Source organism: Neomonachus schauinslandi, chromosome 5, assembly GCF_002201575.2.
Source record: "Neomonachus schauinslandi chromosome 5, ASM220157v2, whole genome shotgun sequence".
NCBI classification, from domain to species: Eukaryota; Metazoa; Chordata; class Mammalia; order Carnivora; family Phocidae; genus Neomonachus; species Neomonachus schauinslandi.
The window spans coordinates 100,902,928-100,927,799 of NC_058407.1; the positions used below are offsets into that span (position 1 = coordinate 100,902,928).

General features: G+C 36.0%; 1 protein-coding gene and 1 pseudogene across 1 annotated transcript in view; one reads left to right on the plus strand and one right to left on the minus strand.

The window, feature by feature from the left end:
* The window catches only part of WNK1 (WNK lysine deficient protein kinase 1), a 143,500-nt gene that overhangs the window by 45,288 nt on the left and 73,340 nt on the right, over positions 1-24,872 (plus strand). The window contains 2 exon segments of the mRNA XM_021690700.2: positions 7,055-7,227; positions 22,687-22,907. Of these exon segments, the coding sequence (XP_021546375.1) occupies positions 7,055-7,227; positions 22,687-22,907 (394 nt within the window).
* Positions 14,730-15,834, minus strand: LOC110580997 (annotated as a pseudogene).

Genomic DNA, 24,872 nt, shown 5'->3' on the forward strand with positions numbered 1-24,872 from the left:
TTTTCCTCTTCATCATACTTAATAAAATTCATGCCTCTGCCTCTTACACTGTAAAGTCTAGGATAGCAGGAACTTTGTCTCTGATGTTCATTAAATCCTGTTGTCTGAGACAGGGTACCCAAATACTTATTAAAATTAAGCAAACAGGGGCATCTGGGTGGCTCAGATGGTTAAGCGTCTGCCTTCAGCTCAGGTCATGATCCCAGAGTCCTGGGATCGAGCCCCACATCGGGCTCCTGGCTCAGCAAGGAGTCTGCTTCTCCCTCTCCCTCTGCCTCTCTCCCTGCTCATGCTCTCTCTCTCTCTCTCTCTCTGTGTCTCAAATGAATAAATAAAATCTTTTAAAAAAATAAATAAATAAAAATAAAAAATAAAATTAAGCAAACATTTATGAAGATGTACAATAATTGCTAAAAACTAAAATGGATATTGCATGCTACCGAAGATAAGAATACTCATCAAGGGGGCTCCTGGGTGGTGCAGTCAGTTGAGCCTCGACTCTTGGTTTCAGCTCTGGTCATGATCTGATGGTTGTGAGATCGAGCCCCCAGGGGACTCCTGTGCTCAGCATGGAGTCTGCTTGGAGTTTCTCTCCCTGTACCCCCCAGCACCCTGCTTGCTCTCTTTAAATAAATCTTTAAAAAAAATACTTATCAAGAAAATCAAGAAAGGCAGACTATATATTAAAATATAAAAAATAAACGTCTATTAATTGTAGGTAGAACATCATAATTCATTTGGCTTATGTGATTACTGTCTTCTAATTGTTTTGAGCTGGATTAGCTTCACAATTTCTTTAAAATAAGTTTTCTTAATTCAACTATAGTAAGGTTTAGTAATGTATAAGGGGGTCAACAAGTGATCTAGATTTTTCTTCTGTTTTCTATATAAATTTTCCTTAAATGAGGAACATTTAGGAATGAATGTATGGTAAATAAGATTTTTTTTTTAAAGTATATTGGGAGGGGTGCAGTCAGTTAAGCTTCTGACTCTTGGTTTCTCCTCAGATTGTGATCTCAAGGTCCTGACCCCTGTCAGGCTCCATGCTCAGGGTGGAGTCTTGAGCCTCTCTCTCCCTCCCCCTTAGAATAAATAAATAAATCTTTAAAAAAAAAAATGTGTATTGGGGAACCCTATCATAGGTCAATAAATTGAAAGCCAAACAAGCTGAAAACTCTTCCCACTGTACAACACCAGATATTTTGTGGAAAATTTTTATTAAAAGAACAATAAAAACCTACCCTAAGTTTGTGGGAATTTAAGGATAATCTCGAAGGTCTAAAAACTAAGAAGAAACGAAAAACCAGGGTGGGAGAAGTGTGAACTGACAGGAGGACTTTTCTGGGACAGTTGCCAATCTTGTTAATAACTAAGAGGCATGGTTTTACCATCTATCTAATGATAGATGAAGTCTTAAGCCCAAGCAGGTACTGGAATTGAGATGCAATGAAGTTGTTCCTTGAAGAGAGCTACACCTTTAATGAAAATACAGACTAGAGAAAAATTCCCTTTCTTTCTTTTTTTTTAAGATTTTATTTATTTATTTGAGAGAGAGAGAGAGAGAGGGCACAAACAGGAGGAGAGGCAGAGGGAGATGGGGCTCGATCCCAGAACCTGGAGATCATGACCTGAGCCGAAGGCAAACGCTCAACCATGTGCGCCACTCAGGTGCCCCAAATTCCCTTTCTAAGACAGGAAAAGACAAGCTTCTTCAGGTCAGGTGAAAGAAAAGTTTACCCTTGAAATTTATAAACAAGGACCTGTATTCACACAGGTGATTTTGATTTTGAACTGATTGCATGGAGTTAACGGCCAAGGCTAGTAATATCCCTAGGGCACTAGACCTAAGCAAACTCCAAACCATCTACAGGGATACACCTGTAACTGAGGATATTCCAACAGACAAATCACAGTTTAAGATAATCATTTTATTCAATATTGTAAATCACATGAAGAAACAAACCCACCACAAGTGAATCAAAACAGTAGGTAAAATTAAAGCCCCAGTAACTCAGATAAAAGATTGAATTGAGCCTTTAAGGTAAGTTATTTTAATTATTATTAAAAGTTAAAGGACTAAAAACATCAAGTTAGTGTTGGAGGGGGGTAGTGAATGACTGATTTAATAAAGACCTGAAAAGAGATTCAAGAAATGAAAATGCATTGTGATTAAAAACTAAATGACAAGTGCTACTTTCCTCAGGTATCTGCGTTTAGATATTTTGACTTTATCTTTTCACTGTCTATTCTCTCCAGAACAGGAACATTTTAGGAGGATAACCCAGGACAAAATAGCTCTGCTGCCATAGATCTGAGTCTCAGTGGACAGGGTATATGACTTGTGGATGATTGTAGCCCCTAGTTGAGAGTGGGAATAGAAGTGATTAAGGGCTGTGAAAAGGGGCTTTTATGGAACTTTGAGAGAAGCCAAGTTTGCAGTGATAATTTGGAGATGGAGCAGGACTCCGGAATAGAGGAAATTCCAAGGAAGGTGCTAGGAAAACTTATATGTTCATGAAGCAGGGAATGGGGTGAGGTTGTAGGGGTTCTTTGCAAATTGAGCTGACAGTTATCATGTCTCATTCAAAACCCATGTGTTAGGGTTGCCACTGAATGGGGAGGGACGTATACTTTCCCCAGGCATTGGGCCTGGTGAAATGGCAGCAGAATTCCTTCCCCACTGAAGCAGTTAAGTGCCAAGCCTTTTTGTTCCTTTTTTCCCTCCTCGCTTTATGATATTAGTGAGGAGAGTAGGGACTGGAGTGGTGACTGAGTTCCTTTTATCAAACCCTTTGGTGGGTACTTTTGGTGACAGACTGACAATTTTGTTTTCTTTTCTTTGTGGATGTCTAAATATTTGCCCCTCTTACCTATATACCTAGCCCTCCAAGACTTGTATGGTCAGTTGGAAGTGTTCATCTGGTTTGTGTTCATTCATCTCTTATTTCTGGAGCAGGAACTGAGACCTGGCCACATGTCTTTTGCATCCCTTCCTCCTTTGGACTATTTATTTGTTTGTTCGTTTGTTTGTTTGACAGAGAGAGAGACACAGCAAGAGAGGGAACACAAGCAGGGGGGAGTGGGAGAGGGAGAAGCAGGCTTCCCGCTGAGCAGGGAGCCCGATACAGGGCTAGATCCCAATCATCACCTGAGCCGAAGGCAGACGCTTAACAACTGAGCCACCTAGGTGTCCCGTCCTTTGGACTTTAAAGTTTGATTAATTAAAAAAATTTTAAAAGAGGTAATAAGCAGTTTAGATATAATGACTCAAGAGAGACTTAGTGAACAAGAAGGTAGATCTGAGAACATTGCCCAGAAGGTATAAGAAATGGAAAATGAGAGAGAAGTTAAGATAGGAAGGATAGAGTAAGGTTGTGTGCGTGCACACACACACATACACACACCCTCACACATAACACATAAATCTTACAAAGAAGAGAAAGGGAAATAGGAGGAGGCAATTTTCAAAGAGATAAAAATTGAGAATTCTCTGACTTGAAGACAAATATTTGAAACTTTTGGCTGAGAAACACAGCCCCATTATATATACACAAAACTAGGTGCATGGTACTGAAAGTGCAGAACACAATTAAAAAAAAAAAGTCTTTGGAACAACTAGAGAGAAAATACAGATAAATTTACAAAGGAGAACATTTATACTGACAGCTGCAGTAGACACCAGAACACCACAAAACAGTATCTTGAAAATGCTGGAAGAAAAATAAGCCAGCCTGGAATTCTACATCCATCTAAACTATCATTCAAGAGTGATGATGAAGTAAATATTTCAAACAACCTAGGATTATACCACTAATGGAACGTTTACTGAAAGAATTTTGAAAAATATATTTCACAGAAGAAGAAAAATGAACCCAGATAAAGAGAATAAGGAGCAAAATGGAAAGGCGAACAAAAAGATATGTGGGTATATATAAGTAAGCATATACTGTTAAATAACAATTAAAATGTTATCTTAAGGAGCAATAGGATAAGAGGGAGCTAAAGTATTAGGGAAACAATGTATAAGATGGGGAGGGATGATGAGAATAGTGTTTTTTAGTGGTATGTAAATTTATAATAAATTTTTAAAAATTAATATATACAGCTTAGGAAAAAGTTGAACAGATGATACAGTCTCCATATCATTACAAATTATATGCCTTTAATTAAAATTCTTGATAATATTCTGATAGTTTTAGTTGGCTTATGCTGTAATTTCTACATTATAAAAATAAAAGTCTTCTTATTGGAAAAACAAATAACTAAGATAATTTAGAAAATAAAGTTGAGGAAGGTGTTACAGGAAGTGGTTCTGCCAAGAATGAATTATTTTAAAACTATAACAATTAAGAAAATGTGGTATTAGTGCAGAATAGACCATTGGAATAGAATATAGAATCCAGAAATAGAATTACACTTATATGGGAAGGATGGATTGTTCATCAAATGGTATTAGGTTATTGGTTGATATAGAAAAAAACAGCCAATCCTTCTTTTATCCAACCAAATAAATTCCTCAACGGATAAATTCCCAAGTATGGCAAACAAAACGTTTATATTTTAAAAAGGAAAAGAAAAGGTATGGCCTCAGTGTCTGGAAGAATTACTGAATAGATAAAGCCCACCTACCATAAGTAAAAGATTAATTGAACTACAGTGAAATAAAAATATCAAAATCAAAAGACATCATAAGCAAGGTGGAGACACAAACCACAAATTGAGAAAACATTTGTAACATAAAATTAATAAAGGATTTGTATCCAGAATATATTGAGAACTTCTACAAAAAAGGAAAACAACAAATGATAAGATTAGGCATCTCACTGAAGAAGAATCTCAAGTAGCCTGCAAAGAAAACAAAAACTTTTTTTCATTCTTGCCTCTAAAAATGTAAATTAAGCAACAGGATATGAGTTTATACCCATCACATTGATAAAAAGTTAATGTCTGATAATACCAATTACTGGTGACCCTATGTAGCAATGGAAACCTTCATACAATGCTATTAAGAGAGTACATTGGTATAGTCCCCTTGAAAAGCAGTTTGTTGATAGCTATGAAAATTGAAGGTGTGGGGCGCCTGGGTGGCTCAGTCGGTCAAGCGTCTGCCTTCAGCTCAGGTCATGATCTCAGGGTCCTGGGATTGAGCCCCACATTGGGCTCCCTGCTCAGCGGGGAGCCTGCTTCTCCCTCTCCCATTCCTCCTGCTTGTGCTCTCTCTCTGTCAAATAAATAAAATCTTAAAAAAAAAAGAAAAATTGAAGGTGCCTTTTTCTTATGATTCAGTAATTCTCAACATGATAATAGATGTTCTTTTTTTTTTTTTTATGCCTCATATCTCTTTTGAAGGCTAGAGTAGTGTTTTAAGTCTATACAGTAAAATACGTAGGATTATAATGGAAACTAATTATAATAAAATAGTTATAAAAATTTTTAAATTTATGATATAGTATGCATTGTTAGTGTATACTAATCAGATCAACTGAAAGATCTAATAACTGTCGATTTCAAAGTAATGATTAATGTAAATGTTATTTTGAGACAATCTATAACCACTGTTATGTGATATCAAAATATCTAGGGCTGTTGGTGACAAAAATCACAAGGATTACTGAATACTCTCAGGTATATATATTCATAATTGATGTATGGGCTTATTTCTAGACTTCCAATGCTATTCCTTTGATCTACGTATCTATCCTCGTGCCAGTACCACACTGTTTTGATTACTGTAGCTTTGTAATAAGAACCTGTGTCCTAGAGATACATTTAAATGTATATCCAAGGAGATTAATAGTGTAACACCACTACAGTATTGTAGTAGCAAAAAATGGGGAATAGCCTAAAGATTAATCAATAGGAGATGATATAAATTGTGATATATTTAGGTAACAGGTAACTGTGTAACAGTGACGATGAATAAAATCAAGTTATAATAATATGGTAGATACCTTGTAGTGTCTCCTTATATATCATCACAGGTGATCTCAAACAGTACCGAGTGAAAAAAAACAAGCTTTCCGAGTGAAAAAAAAAGCTTTCAAAGAAAACATACTCTATAACATCATTTTATGAAATTTTAACATTTTAACCAAAGCGTAAAAACCTATATGGCAGTGGTATGTCCAAATTCAGTCTAGTAGTTACTCAAGGGTAAGGAGTAGTGATGGGAAGGACAATCTTGTTACAAGGGGGCTTTTAATTATGTCTATAATGTTTATTTAACTGTGATGGACACATTGTATGCCTGGAATCTTTTGTTAAAATATGTATTGCATGATTTGACAGAATATTAATAAGACAGAGATAGTTTCAATTTTAATATACAGAATAATTTGGAGTTTGTGTATATGGGACCTTGTCAAGGGAAGATCAGCAAATTAAGTGCTTTCCCCCAGTTCATCTCAGAGAAGTGAATTAACCTAAGAATTGCCAGGTGCTTTAAACATGATGAAAGCATACCTAGTAGATTATTTAATATATTCATAAAGAAAATTCTAATCAAAGCAAAGACAGAACTAGAATTTATATTTAGATCTTTTTGCCTCCAAAATCTCATACTTGTTCCATGTTGTTAAATTGCATATATTGCATAGCAATAAATGATATATTTTAGAAGTGGTAAGTTAACTGTACCCACAAAATGATACTGTATCTGAGGCACATGTTAACATAAAGACATTGAAATAATCTCAAGCATGACATTATAATCCAGTTTTCTTAAATATACTTTAGATTGTTCTCACGCTCATGAAAGGCTGAAGAAATTATTAGTAACTTTAATGTTACAGCATTCCTGGTTTATTGATCATTATAATTTAGTATACGTTTGGCATTTGAATTTATTATTGTGGAGTTTTTTTCTATTTGAACTATTTTATTTAAGTATAATTAGCAGATAGTGCTATATTAGTTTCAGGTGTGCAGTATGATTCAACAGTTCTATACATTTCTCAGGGTACATCAAGATAAGTGTATTTTTAACAGCATTTAAATTTGTGTGACTTGGTGTTCTGTTATTTTAAACCACATTCTGTTTTGGTTTTGATTTTAGGATCGAAAATTAACAAAGTCTGAGAGGCAGAGATTTAAAGAAGAGGCTGAAATGTTAAAGGGCCTTCAGCATCCCAATATTGTTCGATTCTATGATTCCTGGGAGTCCACAGTAAAAGGAAAGAAGTGCATTGTTTTGGTGACTGAACTTATGACATCTGGAACACTTAAAACGTAAGTCTATAGATGTTATAAAAGTTGACCAAGAAGTTTGAAAGAACTTGAATTGTCTCATGTCATATTTTATCAGTCCTGCTTTTGTTGCCCAGCATACCAAGAAGGGAACAATCCCTCCAGTTCTTGGTAGCACATTTTCCTGCCCACTAAGTCCTCTGGTGCATAAAGTGATTTGATAATTATTTAATGGTAATATTAAAATAAGTTATTACAGAATAAACCTAGTTCTTTTAAATCATGTTGCTTTGCAGTTCTAAAATTGAGTGGCTAAGGGATCACGAACTCATATGACAATGTAGCCCTCTAGTGGTTAAAATGAGGTTGAAGCTTATTTGAGAAGCTTTCTCCATTTACTTTACCACTGTGTATTGGATAGTTTTTGCCGCATCTATGCAACTGTTACGTCACATTGAAATTGTACTGTGACAGTTACTACTAGATAAATCCATTTGCCATAGTATCAGAAATTAAAGCCGAAATAGCTAGACTCGTCGTTTCTTTCAGGAGAACAGTTCAAATGCAGAAATTTCTTGTTCTCCATTTGAACAATTCCCAACAAGGAATTCCCTTTCCCTAAAAGAGTTTTAAAGTAAGAATGGGAGTTTGCGTTTGAAATCCCAGGTCTCTCAGATTACCTGTACTCAGAGAGGAAACTACAGTCGACCCTTGAACAACGTGGGGGTTAGGGGCAGTTGACCCTCCACCTAGTTGAAAAATCCAAGTATAACTTTTGAATCCCTCAAACTTACTTAGTAGCCTACTGTTGACTGGAAGCCTTACTGATAACATAAATGGTTGATTAACATGTATTTGTATATTATATGTATTATATACTGTATTCTTATAATAAAGTAAGCTAGAGAAATAAAATTATGAGAAAATACATTTGCAGTACTATACTGTAAAAAGTCTGCATGTAAGTAAACCCAGACAGTTCAAACCTGTGTTGTTCAAGGGTCAAATGTAGTATAAATTATATGGTTTAAATTTTCTATTGTGGAGGAATTGGACTTTTAAAAATTGTCTCTTTAGTATGTATTCATTCCTTACTACTTTCTTTAATTAATACTACTGAGCTAATTCATCCCAAATCTTTGAAACAGTTTTGTATCTCCTGGATGTAATGACTTGCATGTGCTCTTGGATGCTCAAGATTAACACATTGAAAAGCCAACGGATTATTTCCCTCCTGCAAATTCTAGTTTCCCCACCTAGCTTCTCCAATATTTATGGCAACACCTTTATCCTAGTCATCCAAGCTGATTGCTATATGTCTGTTTCTTCCATTAGATTGTGATCTCTAGCACTATGCCTGAAATTTAGTAAGTATTTGAATGAATTAAGGAAAATTGTGCGGTGGTAGTTGTGTATATCTGTACCTTGAGATTCTTTTCACCAGTTTGGATACTTTAGTGGGCTGTCAATAATCTGTCAGGCATACCCTACAAGAGTACCCTATGACAGTTTATTTGTTTTAAAAAGTTTGAGGGACTTTGGGGAACATAGTAGGCTAAGCCTCTGTGGAATTGTCCCTTAATTGGTGGAGCACACAACTCTTGATCCTCGGGATCATGAGTTCTAGCCCCATGTTGGGTGTAGGGATTACTTAAAAAAAAAAAGCTCAGGTGTAATTAGAAAAGATCCAAAGAACTTTTAGAAATAAGAATAAATACTTAAAATTAAAACTTCATTGATTAGGTTAAACAGCAGACTAAATTGAACTGAAAAGAATAAATATGAAGATCAGAAAGCAAAAAGAACACAAGACATGGAGTGAGAAGACATTAGATTTAATTATCATTCTAGGCGGAAAGAATCAAGAGAAAGACTTGATGTGTATATAGTTCTAAGCAAATAGATTTATTTAAAAAAAAAGATTTTTAAAATTTATTTGACAGAGAGCACAAGCAGGGGGAGTGGCAGGCAGAGAGAGAAGCAGGCTCCCTGCTGAGGAGGGAGCCCAATGCGCTGGATCCCAGGACCCCAGGATCATGACCTGAGCCGAAGGCAGACGCTTAACCAACTGAGCCACCCAGGCACCCCCCGCCCCAGCAAATAGATTTAAAACAAATCCATATTCTCATATAGTTATATATGACTTTTATACAGCCATTAAAGCAAGTCCTATAAGCTGCTTCTTGTTAATACTTTGTTAGCAGTTCAAATGAGTAGCAGGACATTAAGTTGTTTTTCTTCACAGTACTTAATAAAGTTGACTGTAACAAACAAAGAACCAAATCCATATTCATACCTGGAAGAACACAGAATAATTAGGAATATTGGTAGCATTTAGAGAGGCAAATGGAGCGAAAGGGATGGGAATTGGTTCCAACATACATGCTTTTTGGACTTTTTAAGTTTCTACCTTTGTTCCACATATTTATTAATACTTAAATTGAAACAAACAAACACCCATACCTGAAAAATAATATGGGTTAGAAAATTTGATTCAGGAAATATAAATAAAGCTAGATTTTTTTTAATTGAGATGAAATTCACAGAACATAAAATTAACATTTTTATTTATTTTTATTTTTTTGAAGATTTTATTTATTTAACAGAGAGAGAGCGAGAGCAGGAACACAAGCAGGGGGAGTGGGAAAGGGAGAAGCAGGCTTCGGGCCAATCAGGGAGCCCAATGTGGGACTTGATCCCAGGACCCTGGGATCATGATCTGAGCCAAAGGCAGATGCCTCACTTCTGAGCCACCCAGGCGCCCTAAAATTAACATTTTTAAAGTGTACAATTCAGTGGCATTTTTGTACCTATACAATGTTGTATGACCACTATGTGATCTCTCAAGTTCTTAAACATTTTCATCACCTCAAAGGAACACTGTACTCATTAAGTAGTTATTCTCCATTTTCCTTCCCATGCAGTGTATTTACTCTTTAATTGCCCACCATCTAAGTTCTTGGCATTTTTCTTTCTAAGCTTAAAGTTCTCTTTTCCCATCATTTCTGTTGGCCTCAGAGCTAAGGGAACAAGAGAGTTAATAGAAAGAGCACTAGGGCACCTGGGTGGCTCAGATGGTTAAGCGTCTGTCTTCAGCTCAGGTCATGATCCCAGGGTCCTGGGATCGAGTCCCACATCGGGCTCCCTGCTCAGCACGGAGCCTGCTTCTCCCTCTCCCTCTGCCCGCTGCTTCCCCTGCTTGTACACTCTCTCTCTCTATCAAAAATAAATAAAATCTTTAAAAAAAAAAAAATAGAGCACTAGACAGAGTAGGAGTGATAAGTTCTACTCCTAGCTCTGCTTCTGCCCAACTGTGATTTGGGGCAAATAGCTCCCCATATCTGGGCCTCAGTTCTCCATGTGCAAGATGAGGAATTGTACTGACCTCTAGGATTTATGGATAGGAATTTTTTCTGTGATAAAAAACAGCAGGGTATCTGGGTGGCTCAGCCAGTTAAGTGTCTGCCTTCGGCTCAGGTCATGATCTCAGGGTCCTGGGATCCCTGTCAGGCTTCCTGCTCAGCGGGGAGTCTGCTTCTTTCTCCCTCTCCCTCCGCCCCTCCACCAACTTGGGCTGTCTCTCTCGCGCTCTCTCTCTCTCAAACAGAATCTTAAAAAGAAAAACATATAACATAAAATTTGCCATCTTAGTCATTTTTAAGTGTGTAGCTCAGTAATATTAAGTATATTGAAATTGTTGTGCAACCATTTTTCAGCACTCTTCAGTCCTACAAACTGAAACGCATTAAACAACTCCCCATTTCCCCCTTATCCCAGCCCTTGGCAACCACTAACTGGTTTTTGTCTCTGGTTTTATCTGATCAAGATATTTCATATAATTGGAGTCATAAAATAATGGGGCCTTTTGTGTTTGACTTTCACTTAGCATAATGTTTTCAAGGTTCACGATGTTGCACATATTAGTACTTCATTCCTTTTTATGACCACATAATATTTTGTTTCATGGACGTACCACAACCATTCCTTTGTTTATAGACATTTGATTTGTTTCCACCTTTTGGCTATCATTAGTAGTCCTGCTGTAAATATTTGTGTATAAGATTTTGAGTATATATTTTCATTTCTTTTGGATGTATGCCTACAAGTGGAATTGCTAAGTCATGGTAATTCTATGTTTAACTCTTTGAGGAACCACCAAACGGTTTTCCACAGTGACTGAACCATTTTACATTCCCACCAACAATCTGTGAGTTTCAGTTTCTCCACATCCTTGCCAACACTTGTTTATTATTTTCATAGCCATCCTACCAAGTGTGACATAGTATCTCATTGTGGGTTTTGATTTGCATTTTCCTAGTGTCTAATGATGTTGAGCATCTTGTCATGTGCATGTTGGTCATTTATCTATCTTTGGAGAAATGTCTATTCCATCATGTCTTTTGGACAAATCTCTGTTCAAGTTCTTTGCCCATTTTTAATTTTTTTTATTATTGTTGAGTTGTAAGAGTTCTTTATATATTCTGTAAGCCTTTCTCAGATACATGATTTGCAAATACTGTCTCCCATTCTGTAGGTTGTCTTTTTACTTCCTTGATAATGTCCTGTGATGTATAAAGTTTTTAATGTTGATGAAGTCCAATTTACTTGTTTTTTCTTGTTGCTAGTACTTTTGGTGTTGTATCTAAGAATCTATTGCCAAAACCAAGATTGCGCAGATTTACCCGTAAGTTTTCTTCTAAAACTTCACAGGTTTGTCTCTTATATTTACATTTGTTTCAGTTTGAGTAAACTTTTATGTATGTGTGAGGTATGGGACCCAACTTCATTCTATTGCATAGGGACGTCCAGTTACCCAGCATTGTTTGTTGAAGGGACTGTTCTATCCCTATTGAATGGTCTTGGTACCTTTGTCAAAAATCATTTAATCATAGATGTATGGGTTTATTTCTGGACTCTTGATACTATGCTGTTAGTCTGTATATCCGTCCCTAGCCAGTACCACGCTATTTTGATTACTGTAGCTTTGTAATGTTTTCAAATTGGGAAGTGTGTGTTCTCCAATTTTGTTTTCTTTTTCAATATTGTTTTGGCTAGGGGTGCCTGGGTGGCTCAGTTAAGGGTCTGCCTTCAGCTCAGGTCATGATCCCAGGGTCCTGGGATCGAGTCCTGCGTCGGGCTCCCTGCTCAGCCGAGAGCCTGCTTCTCCCTCTCCCTCTGGTACTCCCCTGCTTGTGCTTTCTCTCTCTCTGTCAAATGAATAAATAAAATCTTTAAAAAAATACATTGTTTTGGCTATTTGAGGTCCCTGCAATTCCATGTGAATTTGAGAATTAGTTTTCCATTTCTGCAAGAAGGCTGATAAAATTTTGATAGTATCTGTAGATAGAATCAAATATATTTATAGATGCATTGACTCTGTAGGTCACTTTGGGTAGTACTGCCATCTAACTAACTATATTAAGTTTTCCAATCCATGTGACAAGATGTTTTTACATTTTATTTAATTTTTCAACAGTGTTTTCTAGTTTCTAACGTATAGGCCTTTTACCTCCTTGGTTAAATTTATTCCACTGTATTTTATTCTTTGGGATGCTTTTGCAAAATGGAATTGTTTTCTTAATTTCCTTTTCAGGTTGTTAATTGTTGGTGTATGGAACACAACTAATTTGTGTATGTTGATCTTGCAATCTTGCAACTTTGATGAATTGTTTTATTAACTCTAGTTGTGAGAGTGTGTGTGTGTGTGTGTGTGTTCTTTGGTATTTTCTTTATATAGGATCTTGGCATCTACAAATACAGTTTTACTTCCTTTCCAATTTGTATACTTTTATTTCTTTTTCTTGTTTAGTTGCTCTGGCTAGAATTTCTAGTACAATGTTGAATAACACTGGTTATCCTTGTCTTATTTCTAATCTTAGTGAGAAAGCTTTCAGTGTTTCATTATTGAGTATGATGTAAAGTTTGGTTTACATCATACTTTGGTTTGTTACAATCTTTTCATAATGTTCTTTATCATATATTCTCTGCTATTCGTAGTTTGAGTATTTTTATCATGAAAGGTATTGGAATTTATCTACTGCTTTTTCTGTATCGAGATGATCATGAGGGTTTTTTTTTTTTTAAACCTTTGTTCTACTAATGTGTATTATGTTGACTGATTTTCTAATGTTGAGGGATACTTCCATTTTATGGATAATTTGTACTTGGTGTATAATTCTTTTACCATGCTGTTGGATTCAGTTGGCTAATGTTTTCTTGATGATTTTTGCATCTGTATTCATAAGAGATATTGGTATGTAGTTTTCTTGTGGTGTCTTTGCTGACAGGGCAAATGAGTGACTTATGAAGTCATTTTCTACTTTTCTGCTTTTTGGAAGCATTTCCTCCTTTTCTACTTTTTGGAAGAGTTTGAGAAGGATTAGTGGTTTTCCTTTAAATATTTGGTAGAACTCAACAGTGAAACCATGTAGTCCTGGACTTTTCTTTGTTGGGAGGTTTCTTGAGGGAATGTTCCATGTGTTCTTAAGAATATGTATTCATCTGTTGTTGGGTGTCATGTTCCATATATTTCTCTTATGTTTAGGTGGTTTATAGTATTATTCAAATCCTCTACTGCCTTAATGATCTTCTGTCTAAATGGTCTATCCATTTTTGAAAGTGGGCTATTAATTCTCCAACTTTTACTGTAGAACTGTGTACTCCTCTCAATTCTGTCAATATTTGCTTCATGTATTTAGGAACTCTGATGTGTATTATGTTTATAATTGTTATAATCTTGATAAATTGACCCTATTATCAATACATATTCTTTATCTCTTGTATCAGTTTTTTTCCCTTATGTTGAAATAATGCAAAACATCTATTTTCTATATCAGATAAGAACACAGCTAAGTAATCCAATTCTACTGCAGCATTATAAAAATCATCCCTTCACCACAGTGTAATATTTAAATGCATCTGCACAAGGGTACACACTCTATAAAAGGAATAAGGTTGCTGCTGCCCTGCCAAGCACTTCCAGTCCCTACCCAGGTCCTACTGCAGTACTGGTGGTCCCAGTGGTTTTATGCAAATAAATTGTGTTTAAGAAATAAAGCATTTAAAAAGACAAGTCAAAATGCCTCAGAAACCATATCTCCAACTCAGAATTCATCTATTTAAATGTTATATTTGCCTCCCACTAATAAACCTTTATTTCACTCAGCTGGAGCAATAAATCTTCCACACTGAAGTATCTTCCTTGCCCAATTAATCCAAAGGAAAAAAACTGAAATGATTAGTAAAGAAAAATGTAGGGACTAACACGCCCTTTTAATATGTTTTTAAATATTTTTATTTAAAGGTTTAAAAAGTGTTTAAAGTTTGTAATTCCTAGTAGGAAGACATTATCTGAATGAATACCCTAATGGCAAACCACAGTAGAAATATTTCAGTTGTACGTGGGGCAGAGAGGTGGGGGTTCTCTTCACAGCACCCCAGCTTTCTTCATGAGAAGGTCAGAGGTACACTGGTTTGTATTATTGTGACATCCATTAGGTGATCGAAGTTGCTTTTCCTTCAGCAAGGGCTTTGTCAGAAGGGCATTATGCTTGACCTCCAAGTTTGGCTGACAATTTACTGATGAGATTCATAACCTTTGGGTTGCTCTGATATTTTGACATATTCGCTGGGTTCTGGGCCACATTCTGGAAGGCCACCATAACTTCTGGATCCTGCATGGCTACAAGAACCTCTGGATCACTAAGAATTTCATTGAGCCCAGGTATTCCTGCCATTCCAGGCATCCCCCCTGCCATTTCAGGCATTCCTCCAGGAAAATTACCAGGCATTCCCCCAGGAAAGTCACCTGGGAAAGAGCCATACTGAGCTCCTGATTGTCTTCTGGCTTCTTCCTCCCTCTGGTCTCTCTCATGTTCTTCCCGAGCCTTCTTAACCCTTTCTATTCTTTCTTTGATCTCTCGCTCTTCACGTTTTTGCTCATACTTTCTCCGATGCAATTTTCTGGGCCCTCAGTTGAACTCCTTTCAGCATTGCACTAGCATCTTCATCGTAATCCAGTTTACAAGTAAGGGCAAGATCGTGTGCTGCTTCTTCCCAACGGCCCAGAAGTCTTTGTGCTTTCCCTCGCCACTTACAAGGCTGAGCTGAATCAGGATTTATTTCAGTAGCTCTGTCACAGTCTCAAATGGCAGCATTTGGCTTCTGTAATTTGATGAAGACACTGGCTCTCTTGGCATACGGAATGGCCAAGCGAGGATTCAGTTTGATGGCATCTGTGAACAAGTCAATGGCTTTCTGTAGTTGACCATCATTTAGGGCATCAGTGACAGCCACTTTTTTATCATTTGCCTGATCCATCATTTCCTCGGTTATCTCTACATTTTCATCTCCCATTTCTTGAGGGGCATCAGTATCTGGTTCAGTCACACCTTCATTGTCATTTTCTAGATCACTTTCCCCACTTCATGGTTTGTCTGTCTTTATGTTTTCCTCCACCTTCTTACTATCTGTTTTTTCTTCCTTGATACTGTCTTCTGATTTAGTTTTATGAGTGGCAGGTGGTATTTTACCGTCCATGTTCTCCACGCACTCCCGCAGGAAGCGCATTTGCTCAGTTTGCAGAATACTCGGATTTTGCTTCCACATTTTCTCAAAGGCCCAAAGATCGCTCATTTTGCAGGGGTCCATGGTCCAGAGGCGGTGGCAGGTGTTGCTGAGGTTGCAGCCCAGTTCCAGGTGCAGGCACTAGCTCAGCATGATCGTGTTTGTATCAGTTTTTGATTTAGTCTGTTTTGTCTGATATTAATATAGCCACCTCATTCTCTTTTGTTTACTGTTCGCATGGAATATCTTTTTCTGTCCTTTCATTGTGTGTGGGTCTTTGAATCCAAAGTGAGTCTCTTGTAGACAGCATGTAGTTGGATCTTAGGTATCTCCATTCAGCCATCTCTGTCTTTGATTAGAAAATTTAATCCATTTATACTTGAAGTAATTGGTGATAAGGAAGCACTTTTTGCTATTTGTTTTTTGTATATTTGACATCTTTTTTGTTCCTTGTCTTCATTACTGCTTTTTAAAAAAATTTTTCTTTGTAGTGTACCATTTTAATACCCTTCTTGTTTCCCTTGTTACCATTTTAATACCCTATATATTTCATAGATACTTTCTTAGTGGCTACCTTAGGGATTACAATTAACACCATAAATTTCTAACAGTCTAGTTTGAAATGTTACCAACTTAGCTTCAGTAGCTTCAAAATCTTTTCTCTTATATAGCTTTGCACCTGTTTTGTGTTTTTGTAGATTTTGCACAGATGCAAATTGCATCTTTATGCATTGTGTTCCCATTAATACAGATTTATAATTATTGATCTATGTGTTTGCCTTTTAAATCATGTAGGAAATGAACAGAGAGGTTACAAGCCAAAAATACATTAATACTGGTTTTTATATTTAGCTAAGTAGTTATCTTTACCAGAGATTTTATTTTTTCCTATGGCTTCAAATTTTTGCCCATTGTCCTTGCATTTCAGCCTGAAGGACTTGCTTTAGCATTTCCTGTAGGGCAGGTGTTCTGACAACAGTCCCTCAGCTTTTGTTTATCTGACCATGTCTTAATTCTGGCTTCATTTTTGAAGGATATTTTTTGCTAGATATAAAATTCTTGATTGACAGGTTTTCCCCCCACCTTTCAGCACTTTCCTCTGCCTTCTACCTTCTGTGGTTTCTGCTGAGAAGTTGACTGTTAATTTTATTGAGGATCTCTTGATTATGATGAGTTGCTTCTCTCTTGCTTTCAAGATTCTCTTGTCTCTGGTTTTCAACAGTTTGAATGTAATACATAAACGTGAATCTCTTTGCATGTGTCTTTCTTGGAGTTTGTTGAGCTTCTCAGATATGTAGATTCATGTCTTTTATCAAACTTAGAAAGTTTGTGACCATTATTTTATCAAATACTCTTTCTGTTCTTTCTTAGTTGGGGCTCCCATTACATATATGTTGATCAGCTTGGTGGTATCCCACAGGACTGTTAGGCTCTTTTTTTTTTTTTTTTTTAATATTGCATTTATTTATTTGACAGAGAGAGACACAGTGAGAGAGGGAACAGAAGCAGGGGGAGTGGGAGAGGGAGAAGCAGGCTTCCTGTGGAGCATGGAGCCCAATGCAGGACTTGATCCCAGGACCCTGGGATCATGACCTGAGCCGAAGGCAGACGCCCAACAACTGAGCCACCCAGGCGCCCCAGGACTGTTAGGCTCTATTGAGTTTTCTTTATTTTTTTTTTCCTTTCTGCTGTTCAAACTACATAATTTCAGTTGATGTGTTTTCAGGTTTGCAGCTTCTTCTGCTTGCTCCATCTGCTGTTCAAACTTTTTAGTGAATTTTTCATTTTAGTTATTTTATTTTTCAGTGACAGAACTTCTGTTAGTGTCTTTTTAATAATTTTTAATTGATATTCTGTTTCTTGAGCTAAAATTTCCTGTGCTCTAGTTTTTGGCAGCCATTGTGCTTAACATTTAGTCCTCCAATTTTGTGGGATGAGTACCATAATTAACCCTATTTAACCATGAGTTGGTTGTCAGTTTATATTAAATAATTCAGCATTGAAAAGCTGATTAGGAGCTATGGTTATGAGGGCAAGACTTTTCGACTACTAGGCTTTTCTTCAAGGTGATTGGGCATGAGTCAGCCATAATGAAGGACTTAGAGATGCTGTATTAGAGAGACCCTTTATTTATTTATTTAGTCAGTTTTCTGCACTGATGGTACTTTTCTTGTTTGGTTCTGGTGGTTCTTAACTAATATCCCTATCTTTAGCACCACTTTTCATTCTCACCATATTTAGCTTTTTGTCCACATTCTCCTCTTTAAAACAGTGCTACAGTTATCATGTATCTACCTATGTCCTTATTTATTTCTGTACAGATAGGTTTCTAAAAATGAAATGTGACTCAAAATACATGTATAATTTTAAATATTTATTTTATTTTTTAATTAAATGTATGCATTAGAGATTGAGTAGCCAGTCAGGCAGTAGCAGGAGTTCAGGCTTAAGAATTCACTTGCCATCTCTATCTTGTAATAGTTGTATAACTTTGGGCTCACTGTCTTCATCAATAAAAAGAAAACTTACTACTCTCTACCAGAAAGCAGAAATGACTTTGTTATTAGTATTGTCTGAAATGTATGCCATATATCAAAGGTTTTTAAATCCAGTGTGTTTAAAATTGGACTTTGTAAAAATTAAAAACTTCTGTACATTGAAAGATATTGTTAATAGAGTAAAAAAGCAACTCACAGAATGGGAGAAAATACTTGCAAATCATATAACTCAAAAGGGATTAATATCTGGAATATATAGAGAACTCCCAAAATTCAACAACATTAAAAAACCCTATTAGAAACGGGCAAAGGACCTGGATAGACATTTCTCCAAAAAGATTTAATGGCCAACAAATACAGGTCATTATGGAAACATAAGTCAAAATCACAATGAGATACCACCTCATATCTGTCAGAATGGCTGTTATCAAAAAGACAAGGAAAACAAGTGTTGGCAAGGATGTGGAGAAAAAGGAACCCTTGTGTGCTGTTGGTGGACATGTAAATTGGTGCAGCCATTGTGGGAAACTATATGGAGGTTCCTCAAAAAATTAAAATTAGAAGTACTGTAATTTGAAAAAATATATGTACCACCTGTTCATTATAGCTTTATTTACAACATGAATGGATAAAGAAGATGTGGTGTATATGTATGATGGGTTATTAATATTGTTCATCCATAAAAAGAAGGAAATTTTGCCATTTGTAACAATGTGGATGGACTTTGAAGGCATTATGCCAAGTTAAATAAGTCAGATAGAGAAAGACAAATACTGTATGATCTCACTTATATGTGACGTCTAAAAAAATTTAAAAATACCCAAAACAAGAAAAAACTGAACTCATAAATACAGAGAACAGATTGGTGATTGCTGTAGTTGGGGGCATAGGGGTGGAGTGTATGTAATGGGTGACAGTGGTCAAAAGGTACAAACTTTTAGTTATAAAATAAGTAAGTCCTGGGGATGTAATGTACAGCATGGTGACTACAGTTAATAATGCTGTATTACATGTTTTAAAGTTGCAAAGAGTAGATCTTAAAAGTTCTCATCACAAGAAGAAAAAACCTGTAACTGTGTATTGATGCATATTAACTAGACTTATTGTGGTGATTGTTTTGCAATATATATAGATCATTTTGAATCCTTACGTTGTACATCTGAGACAAATATAATGTTATATGTCGATTATATCTCAACTTAATTACCATATGACCGAACACTTCCACTTATGGGTTCATACCCAAAAGAACTGGAAGCAGGGTCTTGAAGAGATATTTGTATACCCATATTTATAGTTGCATTATTTACAATAGCTAAAAGGTAGAAGCAGCCCAAGTGTCCATCAAGGAAAGAATGGATAAGCAAAATGTGTGTGTGTGTGTGTGTGTGTGTCTGTCTACACACACAGTGGAATAGTTTTCATCCTTAAGGATGGCAAGGAAATTCTAACATGGGCTGTAATATGAGTGAACCTTGAGGACATTATGCAACATGAAATAAGCCAGTCACAAAAGTCACATACCAATACTGCTTGATGTCACTTTCTATGAGATACCTAGAGTAGTTGATTCATAGAAACAGAAAGTAGAGTGGTGGTTGCCAGAACCCAAGGGGCGTTGGTTTTGGGGAGTTATTGTTCAATGGGTATGAAGTTTCAGTTTTCAAGATGAAAAGAGTTCTGGAGATAGTTGGTGGTGATGATTTCATAACAGTATGAATTAATTAACATCACTTTAAAATGGTAAGTTTTATGTATATTTTATCTTAATAAAAAATGGGAAAATCCACTGTGTTGAATTTTCTCAAAAAATAGAGGTGGAACAATTAGAGTCTAACTCATTTTATGAAGCCAGCATAACACTAATACCAGAACCTAAGATATTATGGAAAAAGAAATTTTTAAAGAACAATGTCCTTCATGAATATTGATGCAAAAATCCTTTACAAAATAATAGCAGATTGGATCCAGCAATCACAATACATCAATACCAGAGGGTTTATCCCAGGATCACAAAGTTGGTTTAACATTGAGTGAATCAATGTTATTCAGCATTAACAGAATAAAGGAGAAAAGCCATATTTTCAAAATCTGTCAAAAAGTATTTGACAATTCAATATCTATCTATTCATGGCTAAAAACTCTTAGCCAAACTAGGAATAGTAGGGAACTTCCTCCAGCCTATAACTAATATGTCAAACTTAACCATTGCCTCTGAGATTAGGAACAAAGTAAGAATGCTTGTTTTAACCACTTATATTCACTATTGTTTCAGAGGGCCACCCATTGCAATAAGGCGTAAAGACAGGGAAAACTAGTAAAAGGCATAAAGATTGGAAAGGAAGTAATACCACTGCCCTTGTTCGCAGGTTATGTAGTTGTTCACATAGAAAATTCCAGTGTTTCTAAATAAATTTAATGAAATTATAAGATACAAGGTTAATATATAGTTATCTGTTATATTTTATATACTTGATCATTTTATTAATTTTATTTATTCCAATGTAAGTTGTAGACATCAGTATGCTTCACATGTAAACACTTAAGTGCTCATTTCATTAAAGTTCTAATATTTATATGCTTTGTTTTTCCTTACAGTAATATTTAAATATGAAAAGTGTAATCAATCATAATGGTATCATTCTATGAATTCTGACAAAGGCATATTCACTTATGTAATCAAAATCCTATTAAGGTATAGAACATTTTTATTATCTTAGTAAATGCCCTTATGGCTCCTAGGCAGCCCTTCCCTCACCCTACAGAGGTAATATGTTTCAATATTTTTTTAAACCATAAAACCAATTTTCACCATTAGTTTTAATTACCTCATCCAAGTGAAGTAGAATTTCATTTTAGTTCCTGTATTAGCTTTTTACTGGAAACCTTCTTGTGTTGTTTTGTTGTTGTTTTTAAAAAGCAATTGCTTTTGAGATTGTGTTTATATCTTTAACTTTTCACAATAAACTTTGGGTTGATATTGTACAATTTCATGTAAAGGAACCTTGCTACAGATAAAGTTTCAGTTGTCCCTGATACTTGTTCTTTGTGCTATAATTTTTATATATGTTACATTTATGTATTCTATAGACCCTATAATTCAATGTTATAAATTGTTCTTTAGTTAGGCTTGTGTATTTTAAAGATACTAAGAGGCAAATGTAATTTTTTATATCTTCATAATTCTGAATATTTTCAGATGTCTGAAGCCAGTCCACAAACTATCTTTCCAGCAGTGGGTAGCATCAGAAATCTCTGTTCCATTCTTTTAGCATTAGCTGGGCTGCTTGGAATCTGCTTCACAAAATACGTATTTCAGAGGTCAACCAGAGATTTGGGCAGAATGAATATTCAGGATTTGGGGCTCCCTTCTATACCACCCTTCTGGGATTTCCCTCTTTTTTTTTTTTTTCAAAGATTTTATTTATTTATTTGACAGAGAGACACACAGCGAGAGAGGGAACACAAGCAGAGGGAGTGAGAGAGGGAGAAGCAGGCTTCCCGCTGAGCAGGGAGCCCGATGCAGGGCTTGATCCCAGAACCCTGGGATCATGACCTGAGCTGAAGGCAGACACTTAACCGACTGAGCCACCCAGGCGCCCCTGGGATTTCCCTCTTTTACTTTCTAGATCTCTGCTGTCCACTGGAACTCTGTGCTGATGGAAATATTTTATAATCTGTACTATCCAGAATGGTAGCCACTTGATACATGTGGCTGTTGAACACTTAAAATGTGGCTAGTGCAGCTGAAAAATGGAATTTTAAATTTTAATTTAGATTTGTCTAGTGAATACTATATGGAACAGACTATCATTATAGAAAGTTCTTTTGGACAGCACTGTGCTGGCTGCTGTGGTCATCTTGAACTCTGTCTTCCTATTTCTCAGCTAATAAGACTACAGGTTTCTGTTTAGAATTGAGCTGATCTGCATGTTCAGGCTGGCACCTTCCCTCAACTGTGAAAAGATTTAGAAAATAGGAAGCTCAAGCAGTGCTTTCTTTTTTCCCCGCATGTGAACTCCCTTCCAATTTATGCCTAATTTTGATTGCTCTCAAGAGTCTTGAAGTAGTTGTTTTTATATTTTTTACTACAGTTCTGTGTCCAGTAAGAATTACTCCATTTACCAGAAGTCAGATTCCATCCCTTAACTTTTATTTTTTTATTGTTGTTTATTTTTTATCTCTTCTAAGTTATTTTATTAGTTACCCAGTTTTAAGGAATTCACTTTCTGTGCTTTGTTGTTAGAATTCATTTACCAACCACTTGTTATCCTTTCCCCTTTAACCTTGCTAAAAGTATCACTAACTTTTAAGGTTACTGAATCTTAATAGTGTAAATTTGATATTCCCATCTCAGATATGCTAGAATTAATGGAATTCTTCAAAGCAGTAAACTCATATCATTGATAACCTGTTTGGTGTGCTTTGCCTTTTCTAGGTACCTGAAAAGGTTTAAGGTGATGAAGATCAAAGTTCTAAGAAGCTGGTGCCGTCAGATCCTTAAAGGACTTCAGTTTCTTCATACTCGAACTCCACCTATTATTCACCGAGATCTTAAGTGTGACAACATCTTTATCACTGGTCCTACAGGCTCAGTCAAGATTGGAGACCTAGGTCTGGCAACCCTGAAGCGGGCTTCTTTTGCCAAGAGTGTGATAGGTATGTTTCAGGTGTACCTTGCATCCTAACTGGTTTTCTGATAATCCTTTTATTTAGAAACCTGACCCTGTCAAAGCTTTTATTATGTGAAATAAGCCTTCAAAAATTCCTAGCTTGAACTCAAGAAGTGATCAGTTTTACTTATGAGATGTGGAGTTCTCTATATGCTTCTAGAATCATCTGAAGACTAACAATGTTTTGTAAAGTTACAAAGTTACGTGAAGAGAAGTAAGGTGAACTTTGTTGACAAAACCTTATATAACTATCAATCTTATTGGGTCATTCGGTTGATGTGTAGTATTATGTACTTAATAGAGTTACTTTCTTATAAAAGAAATTGAATTTATATGTAGTTTACTTTCACAGAAAGTGTTAGATATATATGTATTCAAAAGTTTCTACCTGTTAAGACTTTATTTCAAAATGTGAAAATGAGTTTATTCCGAGAACTTGGTTTTAACTTTTCTTACTCCTAGTCTTCAGAAGATATATCTGAAACAGCCTTTCAACCCAATATTATTTGACATTTGGGGTTGGATAGTTCTTTGTTGTTTGTAAGGGCTTTCTTGTGCATTATAAGATTATTTAGATGCCAGGAACACATCCCCTTTCCAGCTCCCCCACAGTTGTTACAACCAAAAATGTCTCTGGACTAAATGTCCCTGGGTAACAAAATTGCCCCCTTGTTGAGAATCACTGATCTAAAGAACGAGGCTGTCCTTTCAGACTTTCAACTAAATGTTACAGAGTTGCAGCTGGAAAAATAATTTAATGCTTATTATTTTGATAAACTTTCACTCTCTGAAGAGGATATGACACTTTGAAAACTTGAAATCTTTACAAATACTCTGTTCTCCCCCCAAAGGTGGTGACAGCAAGGAAACCATTAATTTTTAAGTGGGCTAGAATTTTATGTATTAAAAGAAAACCATAGAACACCAGTAATTTGTACATTCTTATAAAATAGTGTCCTCCATAGAATATTATGTGACTTGGATTCGGAATGCTATTTTTAAATTTTCTTAAAATAGATTAACAAGAAGAATTGGAAAAGAGTTATTTAAAGCTGAATTTCCTTTTTGCCTTCCTTACAGGAAAAGGAAACATTTCTTTGTCTTTGGCTCCTTAAAAATCTCTAACCCAAGAGAGTTTTCCCCCTCTTTTTTTGTTTAAATCATAGTATGTAAGCCTATTCTTGGAAATGCCCTATAGTTTGAGGTATCCAGACTTAATTTCTTTGGAAACATTGGAAAACCTGGTCTGTGGGACCACACTATTCTTATAACTCACTCTGTATTTGAGTTCTCCATTTGTGTGTATTTATTTTTTGTCTGTAAAATCTGTTAAGATGTCCTTCACTATTTTTCTTGTTATCTGCAGTAGACTTATTTGTGTACTGCAGGTGGTATGGTAAGTAGGTGAAGAAAGGGGCTCTGGTGAATGGCCTTTATAGACAATTACACTTTATTTTTTTCTTTTAAAAAACATATTGAATGTTAGATTTTTCACTGCAAGGCCTCCTTAAAAGTGAAACTGATCAGGTGGAATGTTAATGGCCAAAGTCTAGCTATAAATATTAACCTTACAGCTACCATACAGTAGGGGGCAGACAAGTATTTTGATCTTTTTTAACCCACCTTGTCTTATTGGTAGATGCCATTATATCCTCTTTATTTCTTGCTAGTCTCTTACTTTTCCTTCCATTTGTTTTCGTTATGAGTTATATCAGTTTTTCTCTTATCCAAGTCTCCATTTTGACATTGTATAACAGTAATCCGTTTGAAACAGTAAATAAATAGACACTTGACCCTGTTCTAGTTTCTTTTATGAAGGCCATGCTGCAAAGAGACTAAGATTTTCTTCCTCTTCCCTGCCCCCACCACTCTTCTCTCTTCTCTTCCCCCCTTCCACTTCCTTCTATCTCACAGGTCAACCCCTCTGCTTCTTCCCCAGGTGAGTAATATC